The sequence below is a fragment of the Scyliorhinus torazame genome, chromosome 2 (genome assembly GCF_047496885.1).
Source record: "Scyliorhinus torazame isolate Kashiwa2021f chromosome 2, sScyTor2.1, whole genome shotgun sequence".
Classification (NCBI taxonomy): Eukaryota; Metazoa; Chordata; class Chondrichthyes; order Carcharhiniformes; family Scyliorhinidae; genus Scyliorhinus; species Scyliorhinus torazame.
In genome coordinates this window covers 95,039,262-95,063,044 of record NC_092708.1, presented here as the reverse complement: position 1 = coordinate 95,063,044, position 23,783 = coordinate 95,039,262, and the positions used below count along the sequence as shown (strand labels likewise).

General features: G+C 48.2%; 1 protein-coding gene across 1 annotated transcript in view; it reads right to left on the bottom strand.

The window, feature by feature from the left end:
- The window catches only part of LOC140389787 (adenylate cyclase type 10-like), a 452,930-nt gene that overhangs the window by 354,838 nt on the left and 74,309 nt on the right, over window positions 1-23,783 (bottom strand). The window contains exon 8 of the mRNA XM_072474312.1: window positions 7,886-8,077. Within this exon, the coding sequence (XP_072330413.1) occupies window positions 7,886-8,077 (192 nt within the window). The remainder of the gene's footprint in view (window positions 1-7,885; window positions 8,078-23,783) is intronic.

Genomic DNA, 23,783 nt, shown 5'->3' with positions numbered 1-23,783 from the left:
GCCCGTAGTGTCCAAAAAAGATAGGTGGGGTTACTGGGATAGGGTGAAGGTGTGGTCTTAAGTAGGGTGCTCTTTCCAATGCGGATCCAATGGGACAAATGGCCTTCTGCACTGTAAATTCTATGATTCTATGAAACTGTTGAATGTGAGCTCTTTGTGATGGTTGTGCTATCGAAGGTCCAGAAACATGGCTACCATTTATCTAGTTTAAGCTAGTTATGACCTGGCAATGTGCGCGCACATGTAAACTCTTGATGAGTAAAATTACAGTAAAGTCGCATTCAAATTTAGGAGCACTTTGTGAAAGCCAAGACACCTAATTTGTCACATGAATGTATCTTTATGCAAACAGATGTGCCTATAAACATACGTCTGCACTAGACTGTATTTGAAATGCTATACACAGTTATTCTAACACTCATTACTTTCTGTTATCATAGAATCAAATGCTGAATAAAAAACACAGTAAAAACAGAAAAATAATCTTTATTCTATGTGTTCACAGTTTGGCCTTGAAATAGGCCAAAATTGAGCACCGGAAAATTTCTATTTTTTTTCTGCTTAGCAAATGCAATCGACTATATTGTCAATCCAGTCAAACATTTTTCAATATATTTGTGTTGCAATGTAAAAACCTGGAACAGTTCTACAGCATTCTCAGCATTGACCAGGGAAATAGGTGGGCAAATAGGTGGCCCCATTCATTGGAACCTTCAAGGACATCGGCTGGAGAAGTACTGCATTTGCGATGGTTTCATCTGTCAATTCAGGTTTGATCCCCCTCCACATACTTTTCCATAATTGCCTCTGCCAGAATCTCCACACCATCTTCTGCAGTTGAATGGAAAGTGCCTTGCCAATGTGTTGGTTTGCACCACCTTGTTTCTCCTCATTCTCATTGTCTTATGCAGCTGTAACCTGTTTGAACCTAACATGGTGGAAGCTGTTTGTGATTGTGGCTTCCTTCACCATCTTCCACACCTTTTCCAGCATCAACATAGCCTCTACTACAGTGGAATTGTACTCCTGTTTCTTATCGATGATCTCAATGAGCTGTGAGACCAACTGCCATCAGTAGTGGATTTTCCCATTCCTATTCACTCCTGATCTATTGGCTGGAGCTTGTCTCATTGTCACATTGGTGTTGGTCGGCAAGAACATCAGTTTGATGTACCTCATTCCAGCAATGTTGGGATGCATGGGGCAGTTGTCGACGACGATGACAATCTTCCTTTACTTTCATTGATAAATTTTGTCCATTCCTGACCCATGCCTCAAAAACGCTGGAGATCATCCGGGTAGTTTTATTTGCTTCATACTGTGTGGCAGTATTCCAACTTGCGTGAATCACCGTGTCTTCTTGGACTTACTGTCATGAGAAGCAGCAGCTTTTTGATGCCATCCATGTTGGCGCAGACCATGGCATTGACATATTCCTTGCTTCGCCTTCCACCATTACACGTCCCCCTTAAATATCAAAGAGAGGTCTAGAAAAAGATGTGAGAAAGGTATTTTTGAGTATATTCATTCAAGATGTGGATGAGACCATTTTGGAGTCAACTATCTGTCAATGCTGTTGTAATGGCAGCGCTCTCATCACTTACCACCAGAAGGTAGTGACGTGTCTTGCCTTGAATCTGTCTAGCCATTCGTCACTTTAGGTGAACTCGCCGTGTTCCAGATCTTCGCTATGGTAACTCCCTTTTCCTGCAGAATTGGGCCAGAGATTCTTTGCCATGATGTAGGCACCCATTCTCATTTTCTTTTTGCTGGAGAGAATGCCTGTTTGTTGACCTGTTCCAAGATCTTCTGCTTGGCTTTCGGAATAGTGATGGCAGATTCTCCCACTCTTTAATGCCCACTGTCTGCTTCAGGCCACAGTTTTCCACTTGTGCTATCAAGTCTAGTTGTGGATTCGGAAACTACTGAGCCCAGGGATTCAGATGTCAGAGGAGATGCTTCACTGTGAGGATAGCAGAGGCCTGACTTTTCTTTGCATATACTCCAACATGGGATGCCTGATCATTGTGTCAATGACAGTAAAGTCTGAGGCACAATATCTCTGGACCTTACAATTCTGACAGAGTGCCCCATGAATGACCGTGAATGGGCATGCCTGAGTCTCCATGCCCATAATAATTGCTTGTCAAGTTATTTCTTTTTTTCTATAAATTTTGTGTACCCAATTCATTTTTTTCCAATTGAGGGGCAATTTAGTGTGTTCTTGCACATCTTTGGGTTGTGGGGGCGAAACCCACGCAAACAGGGGGAGAATGTGCAAACTCCACACAGATAATGACTCAGAGCCGGGATCAAACCTGGGACCTCGGCGCCATGTGGCAACAGGGCTAACCCACTGCGCCACTGTGCTGCCCCAGTTATTTCTTTTTAATGTTTTTATTGGTTTTCACATTTTGTGTTACATATTTCAATTCAAACATGAATTAGAAGTATGGTTTCCGCATGTGGTATTTTACAAAGGCAATCAAGGTGCGGTTATAATTACACAAGAGAAAAAGTAAAAAGCCAACAAAGCACAAACAAATGCGGATCACTATACATATTTCTATTTGCCTGTTTCGTCTCTCTTCGGTGGCTGGTGGGTGCCATTTGGCTGTTCTGCCTCAGTCACCCTGCCTATTTTTGGCCCTAGTTTGTGGTTCACCACGTGTTGCTGCTCCCTCTGACCTTATGTTTACCCTTGGATCTGTCCCTTGTGTCTCACGGTATTCTTATGGTTTTTTGTCCCCCTTCCCCTGAGCCCCCCTTCCCTGTCCTTTTCGATATGTGGCTCGTCTGTGCCGCCCCCCCCCCCCCCCCCCACTCTATTGGCTACAAACAGGTCCTGGAGCAAGTTGGTGAATGGTTTCCATGTACTGTGGAAGCCCTCTTCTGACCTTCGGATGGCGAATTTGATTTTCTCCAGTTGGAGAAATTTCGACAGGTTGGACCGCCGGCCAGCAACTTTGGGTGGTGCTGCTGATCGCCAGCAGAGCAGGTTTCTTTGGCTGGAAATTAGGGAGGCAAAGTCTAGGGCATCGCTTCCCCCTCTCCATGAAGAGTTCTGGCTGGTCTGATACCCCAAAGACTGCCACTTTCGAGCTTGGCTCTACCCTCATCGACACAACCTTAGACATTGCCTCGAAGAAGGCTGTCCAGATCCCGACAAGTCTGGGGCATGCCCAGAACATGTGCGTTGGTAGGCCTCCCTGGCACCATTCACATTTGTCTTCCACCTATGGGAAGAACCTTCTCATTCGGGTCCTGGTTAGGTGCACTCTGTACAACACCTTCAGTTGCATTAGGCAACTTGCGCATGTGGAGGTGGAGTACTTTGCTCCAGAGCCTCTACCTTATTTATATCTGTAGTTCTTCCTCCCATTTTGCGCTTGTCTGTTCCAACGGGGAACATGCGTCCTCCAACAGTTGCCCATACAAGTCCCCGCAGTTGTTGTTTATCAATGATGTGGAGATGCCGGCGTTGGACTGGGGTGAGCACAGTACGAAGTCTTACAACACCAGGTTAAAGTCCAACAGGTTTGTTTCGATGTCACTAGCTTTCGGAGCACTGCTCCTTCCTCAGGTGAATGAAGAGGTCTGTTCCAGAAACACATATATAGACAAATTCAAAGATGCCAAACAATGCTAGGAATGCGAGCATTAGCAGGTGATTAAATCTTTACAGATCCAGAGATGGGGTAACCCCAAGTTAAAGAGGTGTGAATTGTACCAAGCCAGGACAGTTGGTAGGATTTCGCAGGCCAGATGGTGGGGGATGAATGTAATGCGACATGAATCCCAGGTCCTGGTTGAGGCCGCACTCATGTGTGCGGAACTTGGCTATAAGTTTCTGCTCGGCGATTCTGCGTTGTCGCGGGTCCTGAAGGCCGCCTTGGAGAACGCTTACCCGGAGATCAGAGGCTGAATGCCCTTGACTGCTGAAGTGTTCCCCGACTGGAAGGGAACATTCCTGCCTGGTGATTGTTGCGCGATGTCCGTTCATTCGTTGTCGCAGCGTCTGCATGGTCTCGCCAATGTACCACGCTTCGGGACATCCTTTCCTGCAGCGTATGAGGTAGACAACGTTGGCCGAGTCGCACGAGTATGTGCCGCGTACCTGGTGGGTGGTGTTCTCACGTGTAATAGTGGTATCCATGTGGATGATCTGGCACGTCTTGCAGAGATTGCCATGACAGGGTTGTGTGGTGTCGTGGTCACTGTTCTGAAGACTGGGTAGTTTGCTGCAAACAATGGTTCGTTTGAGGTTGCGCGGTTGTTTGAAGGCAAGTAGTGGGGGTGTGGGGATGACCTTGGCAAGATGTTCATCGTCATTAATGACGTGTTGAAGGCTGTGAAGAAGATGACGTAGTTTCTCCGCTCCGGGGAAGTACTGGACGACGAAGGGTATTCTGTCGGTTGTGTCCCATGTTTGTCTTCTGAGGAGGTCGGTCCGGTTTTTCGCTGTGGCGCGTTGGAACTGTCGATCGATGAGTCGAGTGCCATATCCCGTTCGTACGAGGGCATCTTTCAACGTCTGTAGATGTCTGTTACGCTCCTCCTCGTCTGAGCAGATCCTGTGTATACGGAGCGCTTGTCCATAGGGGATGGCTTCTTTAATGTGTTTAGGGTGGAAGCTGGAGAAGTGGAGCATCATGAGGTTATCCGTGGGTTTGCGGTAAAGCGAAGTGCTGAGGTGACTGTCCTTGATGGAGACGAGTGTGTCCAGAAAAAAGTCGAATTGGACCCCTCCGGAAGGCTGCTGCCTTAGACTCGACATGTATGCTCAAGCCGTCAGGAGTCGCGTCAATGCCAGATTCATCAGTCGCATTCACAAGACAGCCCCGAACGTCACCCAAGCACAACGCAATGCCATCCGCGCTCTCAAGACCAACCACAGCATCGTCATCAAACCAGCAAAGGGGGGGCCACTGTCGTACTGAACAGAACGGACTACTGCAAAGAAGTATACCGACAACTGAACAACCAAGAACACTACAGACAGTTACCCACAGATCTGACCAAGGAACACATCCGCCAACTTAACAGACTGATCAAGACCTTGGATCCAGATCTTCAGAGCACCCTACGTGCTCTCATCCCACGTACTCCCCGCATTGGAGATCTCTACTGCCTCCCGAAAATACATAAGGCCAACACACCAGGCCGCCCTATCGTTTCAGGCAATGGGACCCTGTGTGAGAACCTCTCTGGCTACATCGAGGGCATCTTGAAACCCATCGTACAAGGTACACCCAGCTTCTGTCGCGACACGACGGACTTCCTACAGAAACTCAGCATCCATGGACCAGTTGAACCAGGAACATTCCTCGTCACAATGGACGTCTCTGCACTCTACACCAGCATCCCCCATGACGACGGCATTGCTGCAACAGCCTCAGTACTCAACACCGACAACTGCCAATCTCCAGACGCAATTCTGCAACTCATCCGCTTCATTCTGGATCACAACGTCTTCACCTTCGACAACAAGTTCTTCATCCAGACACACGGAACAAGCATGGGGACCAAATTCGCAACCCAATACGCCAACATCTTCATGCACAAGTTTGAACAGGACCTACTCACCGCACAGGACCTTCAACCGATGTTATACACCAGATACATCGATGACATTTTTTTCCTTTGGACCCACGGCGAAGAATCACTGAAACGACTACACGATGACATTAATAAGTTCCATCCAACCATCAGACTCACCATGGACTACTCTCCAAAATCTGTTGCATTCTTGGACACACTCGTCTCCATCAAGGACAGTCACCTCAGCACTTCGCTTTACCGCAAACCCACGGATAACCTCATGATGCTCCACTTCTCCAGCTTCCACCCTAAACACATTAAAGAAGCCATCCCCTATGGACAAGCGCTCTGTATACACAGGATCTGCTCAGACGAGGAGGAGCGTAACAGACATCTACAGACGTTGAAAGATGCCCTCGTACGAACGGGATATGGCACTCGACTCATCGATCGACAGTTCCAACGCGCCACAGCGAAAAACTGGACCGACCTCCTCAGAAGACAAACATGGGACACAACCGACAGAATACCCTTCGTCGTCCAGTACTTCCCCGGAGCGGAGAAACTACGTCATCTTCTTCACAGCCTTCAACACGTCATTGATGACGATGAACATCTTGCCAAGGTCATCCCCACACCCCCACTACTTGCCTTCAAACAACCGCGCAACCTCAAACGAACCATTGATTGCAGCAAACTACCCAGTCTTCAGAACAGTGACCACGACACCACACAACCCTGTCATGGCAATCTCTGCAAGACGTGCCAGATCATCGACATGGATACCACTATTACACGTGAGAACACCACCCACCAGGTACGCGGCACATACTCGTGCGACTCGGCCAACGTTGTCTACCTCATACGCTGCAGGAAAGGATGTCCTGAAGCGTGGTACATTGGCGAGACCATGCAGACGCTGCGACAACAAATGGACGGACATCGTGCAACAATCACCAGGCAGGAATGTTCCCTTCCAGTCGGGGAACACTTCAGCAGTCAAGGGCATTCAGCCTCTGATCTCCGGGTAAGCGTTCTCCAAGGCGGCCTTCAGGACCCGCGACAACGCAGAATCGCCGAGCAGAAACTTATAGCCAAGTTCCGCACACATGAGTGCGGCCTCAACCGGGACCTGGGATTCATGTCGCATTACATTCATCCCCCACCATCTGGCCTGCGAAATCCTACCAACTGTCCTGGCTTGGTACAATTCACACCTCTTTAACCTGGGGTTACCCCATCTCTGGATCTGTAAAGATTTAATCACCTGCTAATGCTCGCATTCCAAGCATTGTTTGGCATCTTTGAATTTGTCTACATATGTGTTTCTGGAACAGACCTCTTCATTCACCTGAGGAAGGAGCAGCGCTCCGAAAGCTAGTGACATCGAAACAAACCTGTTGGACTTTAACCTGGTGTTGTAAGACTTCGTACTGTTGTTTATCAAGTTATTGTGTTTATTTCAAATTGCAAACTGGTCATCAAATATTGTTTTTATTCGTATGAACAGTTCTTAATAATACCTCAACTCCTGTCCCGCAAAATTTACTATAAACAAACACAATCGCAAATTTTCAATCCTGACCCCCTCCCCAGGTAGGTAGCCAAGGTGTACCAATAATTCATGGGAATCCACCCCAGACCTGTAAATTAGTTAAATTTCCCTTGTGCTCAGATGTGCCATTGGTTACACATTAGGAAGCTGTTTACCACTAACGCTTCTTTCTACCGGACTAATTCTGACAGCGAATGTTCAAATAAGTAACTTGAAACCAGGTCTTGCTGTCAACTGATGATTTCATGCTAAATTTGCAAAAACATTTTGACATATAGAATCATAGAATCCCAATAGTGCAGAAGGAGGCCATTTGGCCCATCGAGTCTGCACCAGTCCTTGGAATGAGCACCGTACTTAAGCCCACATTTTCACCCTATCCCCGTAACCCCACCTAACCTTTGGGCACTAAGGGGCAATTTAGCATGGACAATCCACCTAACCTGCACTTTTTTGGACTGTGGGGGAAACCGGAGCACTTGGAGGAAACCCACGCAGACATGGGGAGGACATGCAGACTCCACACCGTCACCCAAGGCAGGAATTGAACCCGGGTCCCTGGCGCTGTGAGGCAGCTGTACTAACCACTGTGCCACCGTGCCGCCAATATGGTAACTCCAATTATGGACAAGATCATTGTCTCATTTATCCGATACAACTTCATTTATTATTCACTGGCTGGGGTTGGTGGGTATGGAAGAAATGAGCACACATTGCAGCACTGACATGAAATATTTTAAGGAAAATTGAAAGTATTTCCTCGGTTACTGCCATCTGCTGGTTACTTACTTTGTCAAACATAAAGACCTTATTTATTCTTCCTCGATAAACTTTGAATTCATTATTAATTCCAACACAGCAAGCCTGAATGGATTGGCATTGATGGTACATGGTTGCATTCTCCACAAACTGCAGATTCACAAACACCACTGTTGCTGGCCGCATTTCAGACAAATAATCCAAAGGCACCGCATCATCAATCTAGATAAGAAATTAATAATATTCACATATCGTTCTGTGATACATACGGTTCAGGTCAGGCCGATTTTTATATAAGATTAACTCCAATGGATATTATTAACTTGAATATTCAAAGTGTATTTGATGACCTTTTTATACATGGAATCTTTAGGGAAGGTTTAAACTCAAGGAATTAATAATAAATTAGACAACTGCTTGAAAAGTGGTTTACTTTACGAAAGGACATTGCTCATAAATGCAGATAATTTTGACTGGGAGACAGCGACTTGTGAAGTTCTATTGATAAATCCTGCATCCCACACTGTTCTACTTCAATGAGTAGCAAATCTCAGATAACTCGTTAATTAAACTGGTAATGTGTGTGTGTGTATTGGGGGAGGGGGTTGGAGTTCAGTTGTATGAAAAATTAGAAAACCAAAGTTAAAAGAGGTGAGAGTGCAGGTTGATGATGAGAACATTGGGGGGGGGGGGCTCAGTGGCGTAGTGGTTAGCACTGCTGTCTCACAGCGCCAAAGCCTGGGTTTTATCCCGGCCCCGGGTCACTGTCGGGTGAAATTTGCACATTCTCCACGTGTCTGCGTGGGTCTCACCCCCACAACCCAAAGATGTGCAGGCTAGGTGGATTGGCCACGCTAAATTGAAAAAATTATTTTTTAAATGATATGAAAAATAGGGGGCGGTATTCTGCCATCGGGCGGCTAAGTGTCGACGCCGGCGTAAAAACGGGAGTGCTTTACTCCGGCGTTGGCGCCCATTCCGGGACCCCATTTTCCGACCCACAGGGGGCTAGCACAGCGCTGAACCCGGCACCGCGGGGTCTGTGTATGAGGAGTTGGGCCGGCGCCAATTAGCGCATGAGCAGTGGCTTTCTTCCCCGCGCCGGCCCCAACGCCAAATGGTGCAGGGCTACAGGAGACGGCACGGAGGAAAGGAGGCCCCCAGCCAGAGAGGCCGGCCCACCGATTGGTGGGCCCCGATCACGGGCCAGGCCACTACGGAGGCCCCCCCCCCCCCCACCGGGGGTATCTGCGTGGGTTTCCTCCGGGTGCTCCGGATTCCTCCCACAGTCCAAAGATGTGCAGGTTAGGTGGATTGGCTATGCTAAATTGCACTGAGTTTCCAAAAAGGTTAGTTGGGGTTACTGGGATACGGTGAAGGTGTGGGGATAGGGTGGAGGAATGGGCTTGGGCAGGGTGCACTTTCCAAGGGCCAGTGCAGAATCAATAGGCCAAATGGCCTCCTTCTGCACTGTAAATTCTATGATTCTATGAACATGCAGACTCCACAAAGACGGTGACCCAAGCCGGGAATTGAACCCGGGTCCCTGATGCTGTGAAGCAACAGTGCTAACCGCTGTGCTACCGTGCCGCCCTATAAATGCACTGTTGTAGCTTGGTGTTTGTACTGATATTCTGTAGTGAAAAGGTGCTTAACTGTGTCTGGCAGGGTGCCTTTTCCTTGTTGGTTAATGTGATATATGAACTATTAAGAAGTTTTTATCTTTTCTGTATAAAGGTATTGTTAACCAAAATATTGTCAAGTGGTGCTGCAGGGTGTGTTTGCTGCTTGCTGCTTGTAGCTGCAAAAACCTGGAGGCTGCTGCTGATGTTCCCTTCTTTTTCTGTAGCCTGAAAGAAGAACACCAAAGGACAATTTTTTCTCAAGATACCTCAAACCTGAGCTCAGGGGGACGTTTGAGTCCAGAAGGCCATCAAGTTTGAAGCAAGATGATGCAACGGGACTTGGTGCATGGCATTGATCCAAATAGATCAAAGTGATGAAGGTGTTGAAGAAATGCTTTTGCAGATTGCTAATGCTTTTGTTGCATGTAACTGGCACATCACCGCAGGTCAAACATGTTGGAAGTCAAGGATGTTCGACTGCAGCTTGAGCGCTATTGGAATATGTGATGCCAGAATTTGGTTCAAATGAGATTGGACCATGTGAGAGGCTTGCACAGCTGAGGCTGTTGGATGGAGAATGTCACTGATACGTGGAATAAATAACACATCGATGGACAGATTATTTCGTAAAACAAAGTTCTGGACATGATAAAATATTCTCAGACTTATCCTCCATTTCTGTTCAGGAACCTGCGAGAGGGTGATACCGCGTGTTGGGTTTTATTTGTGAAAATAAGTTGATATAGCTTAGTATTGGTAACAATATGGAACAGTGGTATTTCCTTGTTGATTAATGTTAGTGTGATATGTGGAGTGTTACATCGTCGATTTTCAAATCTTTGTTCATGTTGATCGTTTTTGCCAATAAAATAAATTACTCAAGTGGTGCTGCAGGTTGTGTTTGCTGCTTGCTGCTACTGGTGGCTGCAAAAGCCTGGAGGCTGCTGCTGCTGTGTCCTTTTTCTGTATTCTGAAAGGCAGACAATTTTTTCTAAGATACCTGGAAGCTGGAAAATTAGGCTCCGGGGACGTTTGAGTCCAGGAGAAAAATCAGGTTCGAAGTGAGAAAACACTGCGGGACCTGGTGCATGATATTGATCCAAATTAACAACCTAATTAAGATGTTGATGAAATGCTTTCGCAGATTGCTGATGCTTTTGTTGCTGGGGTGGTGAGTGCTGCATGTAACGAGCACATTCCTGTGGGTCAAAAACTCTGAAAGTCAAGTATGTTCAACAACACCTTAAGCGCCAGTGGAATATGAGGATGCTAGGATTTGGTCCCGATGAGATTGGGCCTTGTGGGAAGGCTTCCACAGTTGCAGATCAGGGACGGCAAATGGCACTATACTTGGAACAACCAACTATTAACTCATTGATGAACAGATCATTTCTATGATAAAGCTCTGGATATAATAAAACATTTTCAGGCTTATCCTCTGTTTCTGCTGAGGAATATGCGAGGGAGAATACAGTGTGTTTGTGAAAATGAGCTGATCTAGCTGATAGAATGGGGATGAGGATTTTGCAGGTCTGAATGGGTATGGGGAGTGTGCAGGTCTGAAAGGGAATGGGAGGTTTGCAGGTGTGAATGGGAATGGGGAGTGTGCAGGTGTAAATGGGGAGTGTGCAGGTGTGAATGGGAATGGAAAGTGTGCAGATGTGAACGGGTATGGGGAGGATGCAGGTGTGAACGGGATTGGGGAGTGTGCAGGTATCAATAGGAATGGAGAGTCTGCAGGTGTGAATGGGAATGGAGAGTGTGCAGGTGTGAATGGGAATGGAGTGTGTGCAGCTGTGAACCGGTATAGGGTGTGCAGGTGTGAACGGGATTGGGGAGTGTGCAGGTGTGATTGAAAATGAGGGTATGCAGGTGTAACTGGGCATGGGAAGTGAGCATGTGCGAATGTTTGGGGGGGGGGTGGTGTCGGTGTGAATGGGTTTGGGTTAGTGTGAACAGGTATGGGGGGTGTGCAGGTGTGAACAGGTATGGGGAGTATGCAGATATAAATGAGTGGGGGGGGGGTACAAGTGTGAATATGCATGGGGAGTGTTCAGGTGTGAACGGGTATGCGGGGTGTGCAGCTGTGAAAAGGCACTAGGCGTTCAGGTGTGAATGAGTATGCAGGGTGTGCAGATGTGAACAAGTATGGGGGGTGTAGGTGTGAAAGGATATGGGGAGTGTTTTGGATATGTATGTGTGAAAAGGTATGGTGTGTAGGTGTGAAAGGGTATGGTGTGTAGGTGTGAAAGGGTATGGAGAGTGTGTAGATGGGAAAGGGATGGAGAGTGTGTAGGTGGGAAACGGTATGGAGAGAGTGCAGGTGGGACAGGGTATGGAGAGTGTAGGTGTGACAGGGTATGGAGAGAGTGTAGGTGGGACAGGGTATGGCGAGTGTGTAGGTGGGAAAGGGTATGGAGAGTGTGTAGGGGTGTGAACAGGTATGTGGGGTGTGAAGGTGTGAATGTGTATGCGGAGTGTGCAGGTGCGAAGGGGTATGGCGAGTGTGCAGGGGCGAAGGGGTATGGCGAGTGTGCAGGGGCAAAGGGGTATGGCGAGTGTGCAGGGGCGAAGGGGTATGGCGATGTGCAGGGGCGAAGGGGTATGGCGAGTGTGCAGAAGCGAAGGGTTATGTCGAGTGTGCAGGGGCGAAGGGGTATGGCGAGTGTGCAGGGGCAAAGGGGTATGGCGATGTGCAGGGGCGAAGGGATATGGCGATGTGCAGGGGCAAAGCGGTATGGCGATGTGCAGGGGCGAAGGGGTATGGCGAGTGTGCAGAAGCGAAGGGTTATGTCGAGTGTGCAGGGGCGAAGGGGTATGGCGAGTGTGCAGGGGCAAAGGGGTATGGCGGTGTGCAGTAGTGAAGGGGTATGGCGAGTGTGCAGGGGCGAAGGGGTACAGCGAGTGTGCACAGGCGAAGGGGTACAGTGAGTGTGCAGGGGCGAAGGGGCATGGCGAATGAGCAGGGGCGAAGGGGTATGGCGAGTGTGCAGGGGCGAAGGGGTACGGCGAGTCTGCAGTGGCATAGGGGTACAGCGAGTGTGCACGGGTGAATGGGTACAGCGAGTGTGCAGGGGCAAAGGGGTATGGCGATGTGCAGGGGCAAAGGGGTATGGCGAGTGTGCAGGGGCGAAGGAATATGGCGAGTGTGCAGGGACGAAGAGGTATGGTGAGTGTGCAGGGGCGAAGGGGTATGGCGAGTGTGCAGGGGCGAAGGGGTACAGCGAGTGTGCACAGGCGAAGGGGTACAGTGAGTGTGCAGGGGCGAAGGGGTACGGCGAGTCTGCAGTGGCATAGGGGTACAGCGAGTGTGCACGGGTGAATGGGTACAGCGAGTGTGCAGGGGCAAAGGGGTATGGCGATGTGCAGGGGCGAAGGGTTATGGCGAGTGTGCAGGGGCGAAGGAATATGGCGAGTGTGCAGGGACGAAGAGGTATGGTGAGTGTGCAGGGGCGAAGGGGTATGGCGAGTGTGCAGGGGCGAAGGGGTACAGCGAGTGTGCACAGGCGAAGGGGTACAGTGAGTGTGCAGGGGCGAAGGGGCATGGCGAATGAGCAGGGGCAAAGGGGTATGGCGAATGTGCAGGGGCGAAGGGGTACGGCGAGTGTGCAGTGGCATAGGGATACAGCGAGTGTGCAGGGGTGAATGGGTACAGCGAGTGTGCAGGGGCAAAGGGGAACCTGTTGACCAGTTTGCCCTGTTGTCTTGTTTTGACTTCGGTGGGCATCCTCTGGAGATCTGAGGCCTAGAGAGCTCTGGTTTACGTTGGCTGTCCTGCTGCTGGGCAGCTCCCTCTGAGGTCACAGAGGATGAAGCTGAAGGAGTCACAGATAAGGGGGATTCCAAAGTACCAGACATCCTTAGAGAGACTGAGTGGGGGTGTCCAACAGCTGTTCTTCCTCCCTTTGGGTACCTAAGGATCCCTGCCTTACTCCTTGAGCAGAAGGGGTACCTGAAGAGAGGTCCAGGTGCCCTATCCCCTTTGTCTAGTCACAGCAAGATCTCATCCGTGCCTAAAGCAATAGAATATAGGTCTGTGCACTTCTCTGGCAGAAACTGGACGGTTTGCCGGACCATGATGGCTTTCGCCATCCCCATGGAGACATGCATGTGCACACAGGTTGGAACCGATTCATCAGAGAACAGCCAGATGGATATCTCCCCGACATACCACTCCCTGGAAGGCTTCAACCATCTGTTCCTGATATTCCCCTGCCTCGCTCAGCATTCCAAGAATCTCAGGCAGGACCAATCCCAGAGGTTCATCATCCAACTTGGATGTCACACATGCCTCTTCCCTAGAAGTCTTCTATGTGCCAGTGAACTTGGCTGATCCTGCCTTCTCCTGCTGTGAACCCTGCCTTCTCCTGCTTTGGACCCTGCCTTCTCCTGCTGTGGAACCTGCCTTGTCCTGCTGTGGACCCTGCCTTGTCCTGCTGGGGGCCCTGTGTTGCTCGGTTTCCCTGATTCTAAATATGGCGGTCAATATGGTTGCCTTCCTTAATTCTAATTATGTTTGCTTTAGAGTCGCCAGGTCTCTCTTGATACCGCCACAAGGTTCAGACCCGAATACTGATCAAAGAGCCAATACACCAGTTAGTTAGTTAAAAGTCAATACTATTTATTTACACACACAGTAAGATCTACTCATGCACAAAGTACTCCAATCTAAACTATCTCTAACGCTAACGCTTATACTTAGCTTCGGGTGCCCACTCAGTCAGAGGAACAATGGCCGTTGTTCGGATTTCAGGTTTTAGGGTTCGAAGAGGTACAGGAGAACAGCTAAGGTCATCCGTCTGGTAGCGAGCGTTGACCTTGGACTTACTTGCTTCTGGTGCAGCTGGTGAACGGGTCTCTCCGCTTTGAGAGCCAAGTCCAAGAGAGCGATTCTCTCTCGGGGGTTTCTTCTTATACCCGGAGGGGCTTCGCGCGCTTGTGGGCGGGCCTTAAACTTGGCCCCAATTAATTGGGCCGCACCTAGATCACCGGTATTGATCTTGACCAATAAAGGGGTGGGTGCCGTGATGGCTGGATGTGCCTTAGGTGGCCATTGGCCTTGCTTTGTTTGCGGTTTCAGTTTGGGAACTGGCGCCGGGATGTCTGGAGCTGTATCGGTTGCTCGAGTGTCTTTCCTTTGTTCCCGGAGATGGGCCATCAATATGTTAATTGACCTACAGTTTCAGTCCCGTCTGGGAGCTGCCTTCCCAATACGCATACAGGCTCTGTGCCTGCTTGCTTTCCAACATTGTCCATAGTTCCATTCATTCATTGCGAACATCCATTTTGTATGCTGGAAATGGCCATCCCAGATGGCTACAAGCCCTCCTTGTGATCAACGCGAAGAGTGAAGGATCAAATTATTGCATCTTCTTCGTTCTCCTCCTATGTCGGGCACCCATAAGCAAGGACAGGCTCTACGCTACTCTGTCCTATGGATTGGAGCTTTTACCTAAATTATTTTATGTACACACATCATTATAAAATTCTACGGGGCGCTATGACATTCAGGCATGCATTACAAAATAAAAAACTGGAACCTCGAACTGTCCTTAACTAAACCATCCTTAATCATGAAAAACATGTGCAACATTTTATACTATACAGTAACAGCAACACAGGTCTCTCTGGTTTGGCAATCAAGCACAGAGTTTTACATTTCTTTTATTAGAACAAACAAACACAAAAAAACAGATGCACTTTAATTCCCTTCAAGAGGGTGGGGGGTTTGTTGAAGTCCAAAAATAGGGGATCTGAATATGTATACCAGAGTGCGGGATGCTTTCCTCTGCCACTTCCTAAGCCTTAGTGTCTGAACGACACTGCAGAGTATTGCAAGTACTAATAGTGCTTCTACAACTTAGGACAGGTAACTTAGTAACGAACTTGTCACACCAGGTTGGTGTATTGGTTGCTATCTCTGGGTACAGTGTGTGGCAGGGATGGGAAACATTCACGGCCTGTGTGGTAGGGGTCAGGAGGGTCGTCTCCGCGTGCAACTGCAGGGATACCGCGAAGATCCAAATGTAGACTATGATGGTTGTCATGTTCTTCTTCTTTCTTTCGTAATCTTCCTGAGGCTTCTGTGGTTCCGGAGTTCTGTGCACACAAGCATAATTTCTGTTATTATCTTGTTTAAGATCTCATATGTCTGTCTGTCCTTTTATTGCCAAATTACCCATTATAATTGGCCACCATCTGGGACTCCCGCATTTTTTTTTTTTTTTTTTTTTTAAACCAAATATTTGGGACCAGACATCAGAGAAAAAAATACTGACACAGCGCGAGCAGTCTCGCAGCCTGGGTGGGTGATGCGGTGAATTTACCATCCCAGTGTTTGAGGATGTAAATAGCATATGGAAAGCAATCTAAGGGTTGCCGTGAAACAAACAAAAGAGTTTTGAACCAAAAGTTCCAAATGGGGTGCGGGTAAGAATGGGTGGAATCCCCGGGTAGGACGGTGACCAGTGCCGTATGTGCTCTACCCTAGCGTAGCTGACCAAATGGGGTCCTCAGGCAGGGCGGGGACCAGTGCCATCACTCCACTGCCCGAGTGACCGGGCAAGTAAGAGTTTGTGGTCATTGTGGGGGTTGCCTTTTGTGGCTATCTTCTACCTTCAAATCAGAAGAGAAGCTACGATCAGTTGTTTGCGGACAAACTAGTTCCATTAACTGCTAGTGAGCGTTAAAAGACTGGTGGCATGGGGCCATGAAAACCTTGGGTTAACAAACAACATTTAACATGCACAGTAACAAACATTTAACGTAACACACAAACATAACAAAAATCATGCAGGTTCCATCAGAAAGGACGCCGTAAATCTCCATCGGTTCTTTTTTACCATCATCTGGACACCTCATTGCTCTAAAGCGAACAGAGTCACAAAGGGATTCACGTGGTGGGAGTCAGACTCTAAGTCATCATCTTCTCCCGGTTGCCATACTAGTGACTGGAGGAGCTGTGCCAAAGCTGCCTGGGGCGAATTGGGGTCCATCTCATCATTCCGGATGAGGCTGAACGAATTGTCTCGGTGCCAATATTTTGTATCAAGGTTGGAGCTGCTAGGGGGTAATCCATAATCGTCGGGTCTGGATCAGGGGCTTTAATATACGTTATTTCAAAGGGGTCGCTGGGATCATGTTCGGAGTTGCTGGGAGTGGGGCCTGGTGCAGGGGTGTAATCGTAGCATGGTGTGCTGGGGCTGTCGCTGTCGGTTGGAGGAAGGGAGAGGCGGAGTCGTGCCTCTGGGGGTGGAGTCGAAGTAGTGTCTGAGAATGGGCTGGACTGGTTGGGGAGGGTAGGAATACTTTGTTCGTGGGCCGGGCGTGCTCATCTGCTGCCGTAAGCGAGATGTGGTGTGCATGGTTGTTCTGCGAGCCATAAGCCTTAAGCTGGTTTATGTGGAAACACGCAGACTTGCCATTAGGATATGTGATTTTATATACAGAGGGGCTGAGTTTATCAGAGATGGAGCACGGTCTGGCAAATTTGGGGGAAAGGAATGAACTGGGGTTGTGTAGGAATAGCATGACTTGCTGCACTACTAAAAACTCTGTGGCGTGTATTGTCTTATCAAAGCAAACTTTGCTTTGCTTCTTGCATGTCCCAAGTCTAACAACTGCTGCAAGCTGGGCTGCTTTTACATTTTCTAAAATCTGTTGAACTGCTTTCTCATGGGTGGGGGTGGTGACTGCGGGGCTGGCCAAATCCAGTCCTAACAAATATTCTGTCCCTTTCATGGGGCGTCCGGTCATGAGGATGTTGGAGTGTATCCTGTCGACGTGGATACCGTGTTTCTTATGAACAGCAGTGCAAAGGGGAGAACTGTGTCCCAGGTTCTGTTGTGTTGTTGCACCATTTTTCTGAGGATCGCTTTTAAAGTTCTGTTCATTCTTTCTACTATGCCACTTGATTGGAAGTGGTATGCAATATGGAATTTTTGTTTGATTCCGAAAATTGTAAGGACGTTTTTCATCACTCGTCCTGTAAAATGGGAGCCTTGATCGGACCCTATAATGCGTGGAAGTCCCCATCTTGTAAAGATGTGCTGAGTGAGGATTTTGGCTGTTGTTTTGGCTGTGTTTGTTCTGGATGGAAAAGCTTCCATCCATTTTGTGAAGGTGTTGATGACGACCATCACATGGTTCAAATTCCTGCAGGGGGTAAGGGTCCTATATAATCGATTTGCAAGTTCATCCAGGGGCCATTAACATGGCGGGTGTGACTTAGTTAACCTTTCTTTGCGTATCTGTCCGGATTGTTCTGGGCACAGACTAAGCTGTTCACAATGTAGTGAGTCACATCAGTTTATAAATCAGGCCACCAGCAGAGAGGTCTGAGGTGGGCTAGGGTCGCTTCTATGCCTTGATGTCCATGGTTGTCATGGAACTGACAAATAATTTGATTCCTGTCCTGGCTGGGGACTACATAAATTCCATCTTTTAAAATAACACTGTCATGTGTTGTCAACGTGTTTTTGTACTTATCATAGGGGGCTGGGCAGTTGCCTTTTAAAACTTCCCTGAGCTGTTTGTCTTCTTTTTGGGCCTTTGCTAAATCCTGAATGTTGGTCTATGAGACCTGAACCGTGTATATTGGGGCACTCTCGGGGTTCCAAAAGTGACCATGTCTGGAACCTGCCTTTGCTAGGGCGTCTGCCTTAATATTACCGGGGGGGAGGAAGAAAGATGGTGGCTACAGACTTTACTAATGCCATATTTCCTATCTTTGGCTGTCTTTAGGATATGCCAAAGTAATGGGGCAGAGGGTAGGGGTTTTCCATCTGCGGAAACAAATCCTCTAGATTCCCACAGGGGTAGGAATTCGGTCAAACTGTTGCAGACATATAAACTGTCAGAATATATGTCAGCTGGGGTCGGGAACGAGTCGGGGTGCTCTACAATATAAGCCATGGCTGCTAGCTCTGTTGCCCGTGAGCGTAAATGTCCTGGCAATTTTAACAATATTTCTTCTAGGGCGTGTCCCTGCGTGTCCTCTACATAAATACCGCAACCGGTAATCCTTTTTCCGTTTAAAACTGTGGAGGAGCCATCCACATATATCCTAAGGGGTGGGCCTATGTCTATGGGCTGGGATCTCTGGGGTGTAGTACCTGGTTTCGGGGGAGCTGACTTTGGTACAAAGGGTCCTGTATTGTGTCTCGTGGATATTATTTCACACTCACGTGGGGTGCCTGCATAGTGTAAATTGTCAGCGAGGAAAGTGTTGGTTTTTGTCCTCTTAACTGTTATGTCCCGTCCATGTAAGAGAAGGGTCAAATGGGCTGCATGGATCTGGCTGACTGTGCCATCCTTAAGTCTACCATCAAGTAGGAGTTGTGTTGGGGGTGTGCTCAGTTAAAATGGTGATGGGGTTGAGTCCTGTAATGTAGGCGAAGTATTGTACTGCCCAAAAAAATGCGAGCAGGTGCCTTTCGCAGGCAGAAAATCCTTGCTCGACTGGATCTAATACACGTGAGGCGTATGCCATGGGGCCGAATCGATCCTGTCGTTCTTGGAGGAGTACGGCCGAAAGGGTTCGGTCGGTGGTAGCAACTTCAATTGCGTATGGGGAGAGTGGATCTGGGACCTGTAACGCAGGGACTGTGCTGAGGGCTCGTTTTAATGCATCCACGGCATCCGTGTGCTGTGGAAGCCATTCCCAAGGTGCTTGCTTCTTGAGAAGGTCGGACAGGGGCGCTGCCTTCGTGGCAAAACCGTCGATATGGTTTCTACAGTAGCCAACCAGTCCTAGAAATGACCGGAGGGCTGTGACATTATGGGGCAGGGGCAATTTGATGATCGAGTCAATTCGTTTCTGCTCGATCTCACGTTTGCCATGGGTGATTACTGTTCCGAAGTAAATCACTTTTTCCTGTAAAATCTGGGCCTTTTTGGGGTTCATTTTACAGCCAATTTGTTGTAGGAGTCCTAATAGTTCGACGAGAAGCGAAATGTGCTCTCCCTTTGTGTCTGTCTGTAAAAGCAAATCATCTACATATTGGACCAGACAATCAGGTCGGGAAAACTTTGCTAAACCATTTACCTGTTGTCGGTGGAAAATGGAGGGGGAATTGTGGAAGCCTTCTGGAAGGCACGACCATGTATATTGCTGTCCCTGGAATGTGAAAGCAAATTTATATTGGCACGCTTTATCCAATGGAATGGACCAAAAGCCATTGCTAATGTCCAAAACCTGGGGTTACTTTGTTCAGTTCCCGATAATCAATGGTCAGTCGCCATGATCCATCGGGTTTCCTGACGGGCCAAATTGGGGCATTGTTCGTGGATGCTACTGATCGAAGTACGCCTTGGTCAAGCAGACTCTGTATAACTTTTGAGATTTCTCCCTCTGCTACTTGGGGGAAACTGTACTGCTTTTGGGGTCTGGGGTCTGGACCTGTAATGTTCACTAAGTCAGCGATCTTGCCACAGTCGGGCTTGTGCTGTGCAAATGCTGCTTTGTGTCGCTGCAGGACTTCCCCACTTCTTTGTTCTGACTAATGGCTCGAGGGTCGAACCAGAAGTCTCCTACTGCGCTAAGTCTATTTTCATAGTCTCCAACTGTGAGCGTGGCGTGGGCTCGTGCTGCCTTTGCCATTCTCCATGCACATTTATTTACTGCATCGAATGATTGATTTTATGAGCTCCCACAATCTATGCCTAAAATGTGTTCGGCTGTCTGGGGTAGATCGACCAGAACTATGGGGTGTTTAGTTGTAATGTTCCCTATCTGGATTGCTACAGGGGCTGTGATGTGTCCCTGCTGCAAATGCCCTGTAAAACCGCTGAGCGTAATGGTGTCTGTAGTGAGCCATGTGTCTCACTGAAACATCGTGGAGGAGTTGAGCGTGGTGCGGGACCCTCCTGTGTCCCAAAGGAATTCTACGGGGTGCCCCGGACTGTGCCTGCCACTACAGGTCTTCCGGACCTGTCCCAAAGATGAGGAGCCCGAACACAGTCAGTCGGTGCCGTTCATATCTGCGTTATCAGAACGGGCGCTAAAACTGTGAATTGGCTTTGCCCTATTCTTATTTAGGGTGCCTGGCTGCTGGTTACTCTGCTGCTTCTGGGGCGCATTGCACTCTCGTGCATTGTGTCCTAATTGGCCGCAATTATAATACTTCTGGGATTTAGCTGTGGGCTGTTTCTTCCCTCATTTACCCATGCGGGGTTCTGGTGCGTCCTAACTGGATGCATGTTCGCATCTGCCTGCTCTTCCTCTGCTTTGCCATAAGCGGTTTTACCTTGGATGGACTGTTCCCAAGTGCGGGACAATCTTTCTCGTTGTGGGCCTCGTCTGAGGGGTCGTAATTTGCGCAAGCTCTCTGTCCTGCCTCTGTCACATGAGAGACTAGGATGCGGGTCCATTTGGCCATATTATCTGGGGTCAAATGGGCGCGGGCTAACTCTCCAAACACCGCTGTAAAGTGTATCCACAAGCGTCCAGCAAATGCTGTGGGGTGCTCTGTCTTCTTTTGCCTACACTTGTTAGGCCTTCTACTTTGTTGTAGCCGATCGCATCTAGGATCGCTGTGTGCATTTCTTGGAGGGTGCCTCCTCCTACATTTTGTGGGTCGGGAAGGGCTGCCACGACTGAAGGGTCGAGGCTTAAAACGAGGCTTCCGGCACTTTGCGTTGTCTACCGAGCTCTGCCTCTGTTCCATCGTGGAAGTGTGGAGTGCTCGTAGGGCTGCTTTTAAATCGCTGCACTGTTTCTGTAACTGCTCAACTTGTTGTTCCGTTTCCTCCCTTACCAACACTGTGCGTTGCGTGTCTTGGTCGGCTTTGTCGTATTGCGACTGAAAGCTGCTCAAATGGGCGAGACAAGATTGGTGTGCCCGCTTGGCATCAGCCATCTCGTCCTTTGCCGCTATCTGATCTCTCAGGTCCCTGTTCTCTTTCTCATATTCACTCACGTCTCCTTCACTATTCTTGTCTCTCTCTCTCTCTGTCTCTCTACGGAGCGTCCTCACGACCTCCTCTGTGCCTCGCAATTGTGCCAAGCAGGACACGATTGCCATCGGCTTGCGAGCTTTCCCTAAGCTCTTCCTATGGATCTCTGTCAGGTTCTCCCACCAAGTATGCCCAATACTTCCAGGACCTGTTTCATTATTTGTTCAGAATTTGCTCCAAAGGGGCCATCCTTTCCCTTTGAGGTACTTTCTGATTTCCTCTTCCCAATTGGGACACTGTCCTACTCTACTGGTCGCTGCGACCTCATATTCCTGGGGGTTCATAAGGCGCTCCATTGCCTTCATTTCCATTTCTATCGCTATCTCTGGGGTCTCTGCCGAATTTGGCACAGGGAGTGATAAAGTGGTGATGTAAACACGGGTACGACTTACGCTAATTTCCGGCCTACAAAACTCCCGACAGTTTTACGCAACAAAATCTCTCCGGTTTACCTTATATCCCTGTTAGTACGCATGCATGTAACACACTTCCGAATCTTGGAGGTTTGATCAGTATTGGTCTTACACTTGTGGGTTTTTTTCTGTTTCCAATTGGATTCTAATTCAAATTTGGGTTCTCTCGTAGTGACTAGGCCACTTCTAGGTCGAGTCCCGTCAGATGCCGCCAGTAATGTTGCTCTGTTTCTCTGGTTCTAAATATGGCGGTCAATATGGTCACCTTCCTTAATCCTAATTATGTTTGCTTTAGAGTCGCCAGGTAGCTCTCGATACCGCCACAAGGTTCAGACCCGAATACTGATCAAAGAGCCAATACACCAGTTAGTTAGTTCAAAGTCAATACTATTTATTTACACATACAGTAAGATCTACTCATGCACAAAGTACTACAAACTAAACTATCTCTAACGTTAACGCGTATACTTAGCTTTGGGTGCCCACTCAGTCAGAGGAACAATGGCCGTTGTTCGGATCTGAGGTTGTTGGGTTCGAAGAGGTACAGGAGAACAGCTAAGGTCATCCATCTTGTAGCGAGCGTTGACCTTGGACTTACTTGCTTCTGGTGCAGCTGGTGGACGGGTCTCTCCGCTTTGAGAGCCAAGTCCAAGAGAGCGATTGTCTCTCGGGGGTTTCTTCTTATACCCGGAGGGGCTTGTTGCTCTCTTTGGTTGCCTCTTAATTTGACTCTGTTTAATCACGTTTGCTCAAGAGTCGCCGGGTATCTTTCGACACAAGGTTCAGAACCGAAGACTGATCAATGACTCGATACACCAGTTAGTAAGTTCAAAAGCAATGCTCATTTATTTATACACAGTCAAATCTACTCATGCATAAACTCTACAAACTAAACTACCACTATTACTAAAGCCTATACTTAGCTTTGGGTGCCCACTCAGTCAGAGGAACAATGGCCGTTGCTCGGTTCTGAGGCTGCTGGGTTGAGCTGTTTACAGGGTAGCAACTAGGAGCGTCTATCTCGTAGCGTGCGTTGACTTGGGACTTACTTGGTCTGGTTCAGCTGCTCGGCTGGTCTCTCTCTTCGGTGAGAGCCAAAGCCAAAGGAGGAAGATTCTCCCTTGGGGAATATCTTTTATACTAAAAAGGGCTTTGCGTGCTTTTGGGCGGGCCTTGAACTTGGCCTCAACTAATTGGGTCTTTCCCAATCAGTTTTATCGATTTTCCTCCGATAGAGGGGTGGTTCCCTGATCGCTGGTCGTGTCCTGGTGAATGTTAGTCTGCTTTGTCTTAGCCACTTCTGGCGCCGGGGAGTCTGCCTTAACATTGTGTATCTAAATGTTTCCCTTTTGTCCCCGGAGATGGCTCATTAGTATGTAGATTGCTTGGTTGTTTCTTTCCTGTCTGAGAGTTTAAGGTTCTAATCAACAGCTTGCAGCTGCTTGTTTCTTAGCATTGTCCAATTATCCCTGCATTCTTTGCAAGTGTCCATTTTGTAATCGGGACGTGGCCATCCCAGATGGCTACACTCCCTCGTGATCCTCAAGGCGAAGCGTGAAGGATCACACCACTATGTCGTCTTCATCCTCTGACCACCGGGGCACCCATACTTAGGCTCTACACTGTCCTATCCTATGCAACACAATTTTACCTAAACCATTTTATATACATTCATTATCATAAAAGCTCTATGGGGTGCTATGACATTAATACATGCATTACAGAAAAATAAAAAACTGGAACCTCTAATTATTCTCAATAAACTATCCTCATTCAAACAATCCAAAAATACAAATAATCCAAAAATAATCTATACATCTTAAACTGTAGAAAATAGCAGCACACAAATTTCACTGGCCTGGCAGTCAGACACAGAGGTTTCACATCTCTTTATTCCATAGAATACATGAAGAAAATGGATGCTTTTTAATCCGT